This window comes from Siniperca chuatsi, linkage group LG4 (assembly GCF_020085105.1).
Source record: "Siniperca chuatsi isolate FFG_IHB_CAS linkage group LG4, ASM2008510v1, whole genome shotgun sequence".
NCBI lineage: Eukaryota > Metazoa > Chordata > Actinopteri > Centrarchiformes > Sinipercidae > Siniperca > Siniperca chuatsi.
This window is the reverse complement of record NC_058045.1, coordinates 24,945,209-24,959,478: the sequence shown is the minus strand read 5'-3', so window position 1 is coordinate 24,959,478 and position 14,270 is coordinate 24,945,209. Positions and strand designations below refer to the sequence as shown.

The 14,270-nt window shown below is 39.3% G+C and overlaps 1 protein-coding gene across 1 annotated transcript; it reads right to left on the bottom strand.

The window, feature by feature from the left end:
- Window positions 1-53: 53 nt before the first annotated feature.
- dkk3b (dickkopf WNT signaling pathway inhibitor 3b) lies at window positions 54-11,606 on the bottom strand. Its single transcript, XM_044194299.1, has 7 exons — window positions 11,285-11,606; window positions 10,523-10,648; window positions 10,154-10,231; window positions 4,587-4,679; window positions 3,225-3,369; window positions 548-698; window positions 54-322 (listed from the first exon to the last, which is right to left on the bottom strand). Exons 1-7 carry the CDS (start codon window positions 11,477-11,479, stop codon window positions 298-300), a joined length of 813 nt encoding a protein of 270 aa, XP_044050234.1. The 5' UTR covers window positions 11,480-11,606; the 3' UTR covers window positions 54-297.
- Between the last annotated feature and the right edge of the window lie 2,664 nt (window positions 11,607-14,270).

Below are 14,270 nucleotides of genomic sequence, written 5' to 3'. Positions count from 1 at the left end.
ACTCAGCAAAAAACAAATTAAGCCCGTCTGTGAATCCAAAAATACCACAATAGTGCTTTTCTTGGTTCTCAGTCAAAACTAAAAACAAGTATTTTATTTACTTCATGATATATAATACACATTGGTAGTAAGGCATAAATAATACAGTGCAAATCCTGTCCTGAAGCAACATCCTATTCTTTTATGAAGTGTTGATCAGCAGGTGGGCCGTTCTTTGGTGAATGCTCAGTAAGCATGTTAGTATAGCTCCTGGACAGGGTTATGTATAACTTCCTCGTGCTCGCTCCAACTCCAGTGCTACTCTCCACAAACAGATCCACGTCTGTGAGAGAGAAAAAAAGGAATTAAAAAAACAAAACATTTGCAGTACTGCTTTTGCGTACTTCTATTCCTCCATATATCACTTAGATCTATTGTCATCCCAGCGTGTCTGATGTATGTTACAAATTTACAACAATAAGATTTTACTTCAATCTGAATAATTATTATACATCCTCCTCATTTCTGGGGGATTTAAAGTGTAAATGTATACTATGTTCGCTCTCACCCATGAGGGTGGCACTGGAGGTCGTCGGCACAGGGGCAGTGGTCACGGGGACCCTCCTGGTCCCAGGCCAGCATGTCCGTCAGCAGGTTGGGGTGGCTCAGACAGGACTCCCCCTTCTCTGGTTTGGGATTACACACTGGAAACAGCAGCTCTGGAGGAAGCAGAGAGAAAAATAATGGAAGTCCAAAACTGTCTTTACTTTGCCTGTTCAGCCACAGTGGACACTGTTTCACTGCTAATCGCTATCACTGCCCAGTTCTTGCTGTTACACACAAAGCAAAAATATAAAGCCCATTTCAGATTCTCAGGCCCAGTTTCACAGACATTAAGACTAGTCTCAGACAAGAGCATTTTTCCATGGATTTCTCCATTCCTTTTTGTTTGGAGTTGGAATTTATTTATATTGAACCATCACAGATTGTTACTTAAATCAAAATCAGACTAGTTCTACTGTACATATGCTATTTGGTCTGACTGTGATAAAAAGAAAAAAATAACAGTCAACATGAGAGTGCACATGTTCTTCCACTCTCACTGCTTCCATGTCAGTCCTTTAGATCTCATTGGCCAGTAATCTTTTCCTTACCATTTCCATTTGAGACTGGATGGCTTTTATACAGTATATTTGGCCTTGTGCTGTATATTCAAGGAGGTTATACACTATGTGTTTGACTTAAGTTCAATTGAAGCTAGAGAGAGAAGAAAATATGAAACCTTAGGATAAGGTCAACTTAGCGCCCCCTGAAGATTTAGTTTTTGCTGACCTCAAGTGGTTTAACTTCTCACCTTGCTTCAGTGATGTACAGGTCTACTCCAGGACACCATGACATCACTGTTGGGTGTGCAACAATGCACACTTCTTACCACGCTCTCGTTAGTGATGCAGGTTGTGATCAGGTGAAACATTAAATGAGAGAGAGCAGTGCAACGGTGCTTTTCAGTGTTAAATTACTCTTTAATGACCCCTGTAGGAACAATGAATTATTGCAGTAATAACTATTAGAATTTAATTAAGAACATAACGGGGGTGGTTATATTCAACCAGTTTGTAACATTAAAGAATGTATGAAAGAGTGATAAAAATTATAGATAGTTCACACAAAGTACACACACACAAAATCTCACTTATCTCTAGTGGTATTTAGCCATGCAGATAGTTTTAGTTTTATGTACTGATGTGTCCGTTACTCTGAATAATCCACAGACCACCCTGTTCAAAGTATTCATAGGGACTATTTCCTCAGTAGAAATCAGATCCAATGAAAACTGTTAACAGTGAGGTCCTTTACTGAGCAACCAGGACATTGGCTTTAAAAAAATTTGAAATGTATTCATTAAAGTAACACAAACATTCACCTCCATTGCATTGGGGCGGACACGGAAGGCAGACACCTACAAACCTTGGCGAATAAAAGCTATCTCTAGTGGTCAGTGAGAAAATATGTATTTTTGTAAATTAAAAGGAAAATTTGGCACCTTTTACGTGGATGTCCAGGCAGTGTTGATGGTAAATGTAGTCAACTGAAGCAATACATTCCTCAGTAAGTGCTATATTGATCGACTAAGCAGAGTTCTCCTGCTCAGGGAACAGTGCTTACATGTACCAGGATGCATTGTGTGCGAGTTTCTGGCGTCCACGCCCTCCGAGCTGGTGCCAATCAAAGTTACACAACGTTGCCAAGCAAATTAATTCCTGCATTTGACCATTTATTTTTCATACGTAGCTATTTGTTACCCCCACGGCATATCTATCAAGTACATTTACATAAAGCAGCAACACACACACACACACAACAACAACAAAGCTGACGCTAGCTGAGCTAGCGCTGCAGTATAATGTTCCACAAAAAGCAGCAACACACTTGTTATTTAATTGGCTTCAAATGAGGCTTAATGTTCACACAGTTTATCTTGACTGTCCCTCAATTTTACAACATTAGTCCAACATCGCCCTAGCCTGTGGGATTACCACCCTTACCTATAACGTTACTTTGTTGGCCAAAACATTGCGTTAGGTGACAAAAATACTCATATATTACTCAATGGTCATCTGTCCTCTCGGCCCTACTGGTCTTGGTTGTCTTTTCTAGTTTATCTCTGGGATCCTGAAGGTCTCCAGCACACCTCTGTCCAAGGACTACTCGGCAAACTCAGCCTTCTTGTTCAATATAGCATTTACCATCAGCACCGATTGGACATCCACATAAAATGCACAGAATTTTCCCTTTAAGTGTGTCAGTCGACCCAAATTACCTTCAAAATAAGAGTACTAGTAGTAGCAACAAAATGTACAAGAACATTTTTAAGCAACGTAAAATACCAACGCAAAAACAAATAGGATATGAGAAGCAACAGAAGATATAACTGTGCTGCTTATTAATATAATATAGTATACTATAGTGGATGCAATAGATCAAAATGAGAGAAAATTAGATTATGGAAAAAAGAACAGGGAAAATTAAAGCTTACGTGAGGGACGTGCAAAGACATACAAGCTAAAGTGATTTGACCTGAGCTCAGCAGACTTGACTTAAAATAACATACGCTACAGCGTGTATTTGAGCTCATGCTATATATGTGGGACATGACATTAAATGAGACAGGTTAGGTAAGTCTGTCTGTCTTGTTATGTGTCATTTCCGGGTCAGTCTCTGAGGGTATCACTGTTAAAGCTCACCTCGTTGAAAGGCACAGCAGAGGTCCGGCCTGCAGTCACTCTGACCCTGACAGATAGTCCCCTCTGTTCCTTTGGTGGCATTGACTGTACACTGGCCCCACACACACATCTGATCTGAGCAACACTCCTCATCCTTAGTGCAGGGCTAGGTGGGCACACACATTCAGATATGCAAACATATATGTAAAACACACATGGTCAGTTGGTCACATGGTTAATGTATTTTTGTACCATCATCCATTCTTTCATGGATCCTTTTTAGTATTTCCAGTAAAAGGCAAGGTAAAATGTGTAGCTTTTTAACATTGAGATATTTGTGATATTTGATTTATTAATGCTGCTTTACTATACAGGATTAACACTTCAGGCAACATTGTTGTTATTTTTTGCATTGTTTTGAGACACTTTATCATGATAATGCATGTTTCTATGACTTTATAATGCTTAGATTGGTAGCCTCTACACTTAATTTGTCATTATGCAGCAGTGAGTCAGATCATTTGCAAAATCTGCTGCTGGGTTGCTTTACAGAACATAGGGATATTGCTTTATAGCACAGAGCAGAAAGAGGGTGCTGTTCCTACAGGTGAACAGAGATGAGGTCATCATTGTTAGTTTTCACTTGCAGGCTTTCGCTATTTATCCTTTTCAGTAACCTTTTACCAAGACACAAAGATACTTTCTGTGACAAGATGCAAATGATTGATGAGGAATGTGGAACAAAGAGTTGATGCTAGCGATTAAGTACAATAAAAGGCTAGGATCAACAATGCCACTGGAGGCAACCAATTCTCTCAGTCATGGTCTCATTTGATTGTGGCCATTATCCCATTCAATGACATTTAGTGTGAAAGTGATGTGCTGATATTTTAACACTCTACATGTTGCACCTTTAAAACTGCATTAACAATTTTTTTGGCCACAAAAAAATCACATTATCACCTTATGAAGTCGAAGTTATTAAGCAAACAGTTGCCTATGTTCACCAGATTCACCAGACATGGAAGCAGCTGAATGCTCCACTATTTTCACCAGCTAGACACTAACTTTGTCTGTTGATGCTAGGCAGGTAGTACTGTACAGTCAGTTTATCAGAGCTGTTAACAAGGAAACGAGGTTTATGAGAGCAGTGAGAAGGAGGCAAACAACAAAACTGCAGGTCATAGAACCAAAACAATGAGCTTAAAGACACTAAAACAGTCTGTAGAGCTGAGGGGAACTGCCGTGTCAGGTGATAATTCCCTGGCGGTTAGTCATTACAAGCGACACCTTTCACATTACACATCATCATTTGATCCATTGTTGAAAAAAAATATTGATCAGTGCAGTAACCACAAAAGACAACACTGACTGAATCCCCACCATATCTGTTGGTATGCAGGGGAGGCACTTGGAGTTTTCAATCTCATACAGGCAGTATTTCAGGTCACCACAGTCCTCATCCACCATGCATTCCTGGGTTGAGAGATAACAAGAGGTACATACATAGTCAGTAGCAGACCACAGAATTTAAATTCACATTGAAAAAGTGGGTCGAACTAGACTGTAGACCAGGATTTGTGGTCACTTAAATGTTGTCATTGCAAATCATCCAGTTCCTCTGTTCCACCTTGTTGTTGTATAGAAACCAAAATTATTGTTTAAACATTTTGATTTGAATGATGTTTTATTTATTATAGCTTTAGACAAAATAATTGCATTAATCTAAAACATAAGCTCAATGTAATATGCCGCACTACCAAGAACTAAACCAAATATAATTATGGTCTACATTTTACTATATCACAGTAACAGTTGTTCACTTCAACCATCTAATGAGTTCCTAGTAGTTGTGAAGTTGTGTTTCTGCCAGCCACAGTCCATCTCCATGGAAACTGCTTGACAACATCAGTGACATCTGAATTATACAGAAGGGCTAAATTGCAAGAGTTGTCTCCCCTCTTTCTCCTCTACACTTGATTTCTTTCCTAGGTTGTTGATAAAAAATGTGTTGGTCAAAAGTACATGGCAAAGAAGGACAAAGGTAAAGTGAGAGTTGTTTTGGAATGCTAATCAGACATTTGAGATTTAGCTTGACTCTTTTCCAGTGGGCAGAGGAAGCAGTCTGCCAAAAACAGCACTGGCCTGCTGTGAATTTTTTTAGTCTTTATCTTGTGTGTGCTGCCTCTGGGAAATCAGCATAGAAACAGCAAAGTATCTGAAACAGCATACATTATTGAGGCTGGCTGAGACAGGATAAAGAGCCTGACAGCAGAATCTGTTTGTTATTAAACAGGGATACTCATAATGATAGACACTTGCTACCAAGTGCATTATTAGATCTCTGTCTTCAAAATTCACAGTGAGCGTAACTATGTGTCTTTGATGTTAAAACTTTCCTTTCCGCTCAGTCCCCCCAACATATTGTCCTCTACCTGAGACATTCAGTTTCATAATGCTCTTAGTGGAAAGAACATGGAAAATATGTAAATATAAAAATAATAATGAATCTGTGCTGTTGTCAATATGCACATATTCTGCGCAACTAGAGATGTTATTTCTTTCTGTAGCATTTGACATGAGATAAGACATTATTGAGGCAACAGAGACACACTGGAAACTACAACTATGGACCACACTACCTACAATACCCTGCAATTATCTTAATAAATGCCAGATGACTACAGCTGTTATTAGTCTCATATGTCTAGTAACAACTTATACCTCTCTTTAAAAATATTTTCCACAAATTACTTTGCAGAAAAAGGAGAAAGAACTGTAACATAGTCTGCTCACTGAGCATTAGACCCCATTGAAATGTCTAAGCCTGTGTGATTTCTGGTGAAATTGCAGCTCAGCAAGCCAAGCCCTCAATTAGCTGTAAAATCAACCAACTAAGCTTAATCCACATTTTTAACTTGTAGCATGTTACATTGATGCAGTTGCTTTGCACAAACCGCCACATAAATTATTCTGATTTGTCATATAAGGCACTAAACACTGCCAGTTAAAGGACTGAGCTCATGGCAGATATTTTGCCTGGCCACCCTTAGCCCACATTTAGCTCATTTTCATCCAGCTACATTTAACCTACTTTTAGCTAGTTTTAATTTCTATACTTTTGTCTGTAACCATTGACTGTACATAACGATGGACCACAAAGTGAAGCCAGAACATCTCAATCGCCCCCTGGTGGCTGGCTGCAGAATAGGTCATAAACCCCGCCACCTCCATGTTAGCGGATGGGACATGAGCCAAACTAAAAACTCAAAGTACATGTCAAACACATTTTTCCCAAAGATGCATTCTGACATTTTAGGTAGTTCTTATCACGCTGATGCATGTTCAAGTGTTAATTTTTCTGATAAGTTTGGTTCTAATTAGTTATTCGATGCTATAAAAAGGGGGTTACACGGCGGGTGTATGGGAGTGACCTCAATACTGCTGCTCCAACCCCGATCACTACTGCACAGACTCTTCCTCCAAATGATGTCACCGGGGCAAGATGGCTGCGCCCGGGATAATTTGGCTTTATTTTTGTACAGTGGAAGTGGAGATGTGTCTTTTTATACAGTCTATGGCTGTAACCCATCATGGACACTCTAAACCCGGATGAGGGCAGCATCCAGCTAGCTAGACACATTTAAATGTATTTCTACAGATTATGCCACTCCACTCACTGGATGTTCGTTAGCTCAGCTAATTTACAACAGAGCAGTGGTCAGCGCAGACTGTGGCGATATTCATGGGTGCCTGGTTATGTTTTAAAATGGGGGAGCAAACTTGAAAAGATACATAAATTTCCTGCATTTCTACTCCACCTAACCTGACTTGTGGTAACAATAGTGGATAATTTCCAAAACATAAAGAAACTTTTGTTTAGGGCCTACTCAGTGTTACAGTTAGATAAATAATAGTGACTCATTATGAGATTGTGTGTTCCTCACTTGGTTGAATGTAACTGCACGGCTCATAGAATCCCATTTGAGCCAGTTGTGGTGAAGCAGGGTTGGATGGGAAACATGCTGGAAAGGGGGTGCATGCTCTAATAGAGGTTTGGGAAACACTATTTTAAGTTAGTCTGCTGTTGTGTGGGGCGAGGGAGAGAGTGAGGCAGCAAATTAGCCTGACATATTAACAGTAACTGGATAAAATCACAGAGAGGATGAAGTGGTAAAATAAAAGGTGGGTAAAGTATAAATGTCCGCTGGTTAAACTGTCCAGTGTTAGGTAATGGTAAACTCATAAAAAGGTGAGTAAACTCTAAGTTGCATTTGAAAGAGGAGGGTAAACTGTGTTTATGTGCATTTACCCTCCACTACATCCCAAATAATAAAATCAACAGGGCTAATGCAAAATATTAATAGCCACGTTACACTTAAAGGAGCTGATTCTTTGATTTGGCTCCTTCGAAAACATCCCATCTCAACAGCCGAACAGTCAGACTCCTGTGTGGATTGACAGACCGTGATTGACAGCCAGTGCACACTGTGGCAAACGATCATTGACTGAACCAACTCAAAGGGTGGTCCAAAACTGTGTGATTTTTTTTTTTACTTGTTTTTGTCGGTTGCTGAAAATAGTAAAACAATCACTGATGTAGGCTGCTTAAATATAATCACCTGATTGCCAGGACTGTATGATGATAAGTTTATTTTTAAAAAGACAAAAAGTGGGATAGCAAAACCATAACTTTGCTCCCCCTAATTGAATATTGGGGATGCATTTGCCCCACATTCGCTCAGGCGCCTACAGGAATATTGATGTTACACGATTCAGTTCAGATATGATTTAATTGTGATTAATGATAGATTAAAATTTCATTATTTGATATTTAACTTAACTTGTTCTAAACTTGTTTGTGAATTAAAGTATATTAGCTTTAAGTTACAAAGTCAAAAAAAGGAACATCAGTATTTTCTCCACCAGTTTTACAGAGATATTTAGAGTCTGAGAAAACATGATGGTTAATGGGGTTATCTCAGCTTGGGTTTGGAGACTATAAATATTTAAAAGCCTACATAACAACCTGAATTTGGTATTTTTTAACACTATATGGGTACATGTCCTAGAAAATAGCTTGTGGTTTCAGTTATTGCCTTGACTGTGAGGAGTTAGGGCCCAGGATGCTTAGAGTTAGCCGCTAACACTAGCACTGCTTTCTCAGTGTGACTGTTCCTGCCAGAACCAGCAGCGCTCTTAAAGTATTTTTTTAACAGCTGTATGGTTTTCAGATGTGTAGCTTTTCCATGTAGCCATACCAACAAAGTTGCTGTGGCAATTGGGTCACTTGAGAAGGGGCACACAGAGTTTGAGCTAAATGCTAACGGCTATATTTCAGTATTGAATGTACTGTTTCAAAGAAAGTTATAGAATACTGAATGAGTGAACAAGGGAGTGATTTCGAACTCTGTGCTGGTCTTTAAAAAATGGGACTAGTGGACTGACAGACCAACAAGAAGATCAGAGTGAGCTTTGTGTGGGCTGTTTAGGATGCCTGAGCAATGTTGAAATACAAATATTTTTGTCATCAATTCAATGATATCATTATCCAAAGCCTCAAACACAGGAGAGTTCAAAAGCCAATTAGATTAAGTAGTGTTAGTGTTTATAGAAGGACACTGCAGTCACCAAAGAAAAAAGATGGAGACGTTACCTCGGAATTCTGTTTGTCTGTATATTGTAAGACTTCTAATCTAATTTTCATTAGAATGATGCTGAGTCATAATAACTAAGTGAAATCACTTTTAAACAACAGCTAAACGTAGTTGCCACAATGTCTGAAACATTTTTACTTGAAACACTTTAATACCTTTTTTTTCTGTATAAGGCTGTAACAGCTTTAGGTGACAGTTAGAAAGCAGGAGCATTTGTTTGAGAGTAATCACCTACTGCAAACCCTCCAGCCACTAAAATCCCATTAAAACAACAGTACTGGCATCTAAAAAGCATTAACATTTCAACCACATGCGTCCCAGTTTTAGCCTAGACTAGTCAATTCATTAAAATCACAGAAAAAAATGTTTACAGGGTATTTACTATGAAGTGCTGAGTCAGCCAACCTTACTGTGACTTCCTTGAGTGTAATTCCAGGGTGACTCCATGTAGAGGGTGAAATTTCTATACAGTCAGTCATTTTAGAGGAGCAGACCTTACCCTGCAGCTTGCAGGCTTACTTGCTTCCCTGGTATTTTTTCCAGCAGCAAGCTCTATTAACGTAACCACTTTCTGTACAGCTGCCAGGAAAGCAAAAGATCAAAACTACCGTTGTGAAGTAAAATGGCAAAACAGGCGGCAAGCAGCAATAATGACCTCAATCCAAGCTGGCCTCCTGTTGGTTAAAACTATGAAAAGTATATGGTAGGTCGGTTTGCTGGATGACCTCATTCTTTATAAAACGAGTTGAGACAATACAGTTGCTGTTTTAGAAAGCACTCCACCTCTCTGACTATGAATTTTTACAAAACTGAGGGAAATGTTAATGTGGAAACATTACATTTAAGTGCTCTGAATACGCTGACAATTTTTGAATGAAAAATAACATATGACTGATGCTCACTGGAAAGTGATTAAACATGATAAAGACTCAAACCTTTATCCGTGTTTCCAAAGGGCTGCCTTTACAGTTCCCATCATCACTACTACATTTGGTCTAAAACTGGGGCAGTTAGATTTCGTGTTTCTGTCTGAAAACCAAACACACATTTCCGGAATCCTGAGTCAACAGGCTATATCAGCTGGATAAGCAGACCCAACACGTTACACTGCTATATGCTCAAAACGCCCACTCTCATGAGAACTCAGTCTCGATCAGCTATTTTGTGTATTTCTAATCATGTCAGCATCAGGATGGAGTGAAACAAATTACCAGGAAGCTTAGGCCAGAATGCATTGGGCCCATAGTCCTCTAATTATTCACATAGACCAGACAGGGAAGGCAAAAGACTCACGTGATCCATACTGTTCCACTGGCCAGAAATCTCCATATGGATGTGTGAAAAATGAAGCTCTCCTGTTTTATTAGGCTCCTATAAATGGCAAAATGGTGACATATTGTATCAGACCTCAAACAGAAAAGTAATTATACTGGTATTTTTGTGTTTTATTCATGTGAAGCGATTCTTACAATCACTTAAATAACAATCACAGTCTTTGTGTTTCTTGTATGTGTTTCACAACCCTACAGCCCATTCCTAAACCCACTCAAAAATGTAAAGGGCGTAACTTTGTAAACAAAGCTGGTTTTCTCCATTTATGAAAAAATGACCTTTTGTCTGAGAGTTACATATTTTGCCATACTGTCAAAAGTTACCCCCTACCTTGTCAGCTCCATCTAGGACCTGAACGGCTCTGTCTCCATCTTTTATCATCTTCTTCGTCTCATTGTTGTAGTTAGGAAGCAGATCCAGTGACCTTAAAGATGATTTAGCACTCTCAGTAGTTATCTGTCGGATGGGATGTTAGAATACATGTGGAATCCATTCATAAATCTTATATAAAATAGTGCACATGGCATTTCCATTATGTCCATACATCAGATCACTGTGGACAGTTTGTTGACATACAGTTACTCTGTTTCATATTAATCTCAATTTACTGGATGACATAAAGGGAAAACTTCCCAGTAGTTCACGAATGATCAAAACCAGACACTTTCTACTGAAACATCAGCAGCCTTATTAGACCTGTTGAAATCCAGTTCCAGGGGAAAATAACAGACCTTCTCAGTCACACAAGTATATGTGGTTATTCCATATTACCTTTTCTTTTATTGAATTAACTGGACAATATACTTTTTGAGCAATTACTATTATGATGAGGACTATTATTAGTATTCAGACAGTATGGGTCAGACATAAAGCAGACAAGGAAACTATGTGCAGTGTTGCAACACATACTTCAGCCTGGTAGTCACAATTAAGCTGCCCACCAAAACAATTAAACGTGTAATGACTGACACTGACTGTTATACATAATATGTATGATAGAACACTAGATAAATGGCAAGTTATTTGAACTCTCTGTCACTCTCTCCACTTAAATATACAACACTGTATGAATGAATAAAATATCACGCAGACCTGGTCCACAGCCTCCTCCAGTATGTGCTGGGTGTCCTCCATCAACTCCTCCACCTCTCGGAACATGTCGTTCAGACTGACCGGGCCCCGCTCCAGGGCGTCCCGCAGGATCACTGCCCCGCTCCGCGCCGTGCCGCCGGTCGCCCACGACAAGCACAAACTCAAAGATATCGACAGCAGCATGATGCCGGACATCTTTCCTTCTCTTCCTCCTCCTAGTCGCTGCTGTCTGCCAGTCCACCGCGCAGCAGAGCAGTGTGACGCACGGAGGGCGCACAGCCGCACACAGCTGGATCCGTTTTATTTGGAAACTCTGAGGAGGAGTGGTGGTGGTTATACAGTGGAACGAATAAGGTTTAATGGCGTGGAAAAGGTTCAAATTGCATTTCGTGAAGCACATGTAAAAATCAAAGGGCTGGTTATGGTGAGGTTTAAAAACAGACATGTGCTCTGTAAAAAAAAAAAGATCAAAAGCAGGAGGCAGGGCAGATAGGATCTGCAGAGGGACGTTCACCCCAAATACAAAATGCAATCATCACACATGCCAGTGGAGTTGACAGGAAGAGGCACACAGCGAATTAACAAGCGTGGTAGCTTTTGCAGTTTTGCGAAGACAATCCCAAATTGTCATGTAAAAATTATGAGGTGAAGTACATGGAACCAGTATAATACTGTATACACTTACTGCATTTCAATTCATTGTGCTTTGCAGCACTGCCTAGCTAGATTTATTAAACTTGGTTAGATTTTGATGTTATTTATGAAAATGACCACTAACTATTGCAAATCATGCAATAGTTGTACTTACATCTGAATACCAATAGATGGCCTTACTTTCCCAAGTTTTATTAGGACTTGGCCCTCTCACTCTCTCTCGCTCTCACTAGAGCTAGTCTAAGATGTCTCACAGCCTTTACAATTTAGAACAGATCACCCTCTGTCACCTCTGACACTTGTCAGAACAAATTCAAACAATCCAATCTGCATTTCATCGCTCATCTGAATGGCTTCTTCAGAATTCTCCATCATGTGGAGAATTCATACCTAAATAAATACATCTGGAGAGGAAATTAGTATTGTCCTCTGAGTCTTGATTTTGAAGCCTGAGCTTCCTTCACCAGAGTTATTGTTGACCTCAGCTGTAGATACAGTGGCAACGTGATACTTCCTCATTTCCGCCAGCAGTCGATGACCACAAAGTTTAACTAGTTTGAGACATAGATGTGGTAACACAGAGGTCAGTACAACCCGGCCCTACCTACAGTAGGTGTCTCTGTTATAAAATCAGACTTCAGAGCTTGACTGAGAATGAGAAGAGGCTTAAAATGCCTCTGTCTTCATGCTCAGTATAGGACTTTTCCTCTGGTAGCGCTTGGTCAGGTCATCCACACAAGTGATCTTTTAACAAATGAGAGCATGTTGCATAATTGTTCTCTCTTGATATCTTAAGCCTCTATATTACACTGATGGACTTCTCACAGTTTGCAGGAAGGTAAGATTGGTTTCCCCAATACAAACATGCAAAGACACAACCCAGAGGTCTAAGATGTATGGAACGCCATTTGTCCGAATAACGTCTTAGAGATTTCGTGTTTAGACGACATTAAAATGCGTGTTAGCACATAGAGTTTGGTCATGTTACCATTCTATATTTTTACGTGTTAACACACCAAAAATGTGTGACACGTGAACGTGCCTTTTCTGGTTGTGGCCAATGAGGGATCTTGAATCAAGGCACTCATACATATTCATGAGGAGGGTTGCATCAATGACAACAATGCAAGGGAGCACGTTGTGTGTATATTTCTGATGTGGCCATCTACACACTCGTTACAGACACCTACGTACACTGCAAAGGAAATGACGCATATGAAACACAAGCCAGATTTGTGGTTTAGAGGAAGCCAATTCAAATTTTCAGGGATGTTGAAGATTAAGATGCAGAAGAAAGCTATCTTGGCGATGGCGCTGCAGAATTTTCTCAAATTTCAACTGCACATTTAGGGACTAAATTGTATTCAGCAATTCATTTGTTGTCCTGGCGTGACTGCCTGCAGGCAAATGCTTTTTTAAAGAAGACACTAAAGTTATGGCATTCTTTAAGTCAGTTTTGTCCAGAAAAATCTTCAGAAAGACCTTCAATCAATCAATCACAATTTATTTATATAACACCTTTCAGTCAAATCAAATGCAATTCAAAGTTCTTTACAAGGGATTGACAAATGTTAGGATATAGAAAATGGATTTAGAGACTGATGCACACTAACTAAAAGTTAAATTAATAAGACAACAATTAATTATAGATGTATAGTTATTATAGTAAAAATCAATCAATAAATAATAAAAGATAAATAGATAATAATGATAAAATATGTATAAATAATAAAACCATAAAATTATAAAAAATACTATGTAAAAGCCAGACTAAATAGCTGGGCATTTGGTTTACGTTTAAAAATATCAATATTTCAGCTGCTCTCAGCTCCTCTGGAAGGCTGTTCCAGCGCTCGGAGTGTCGTGGCTGAACGCAGCATCTCCAAATGTTTTTGTTCTGGTTTGTGGAACAGCTAAAAGAGAAGAACTGGAGGATCTGAGAGGATCTGTGTTTGTATGTGTGTTGTTAGGTGTTGCCATAGATGCTGAATGACCCATATTATAATGCACACCACATAATATAAAATATATATAATATACACACATATGCACCACAATGGTGATTTCACCTGACTGGAAACACGTTTGAGTAATTGTGAACTAAATGTTCAGCTTCACTGAGAATCACTGATAAACTAAGAACCTAAGTGGTTAGGTCAGAGTCATTATAGTTTTCTAATGTTCATATGCCAATCTGCCATGAATGTTGTCTTTCAATATGTGATCCTCCCCTCTACTAGCCACTGACAAATTTTACCCCTCCACATCAGTCGCTGGACTGAAACTTGTGAGTATCCTTGAGAAAGTGAGTGAAGGAAGTGAGCCGCCTTGA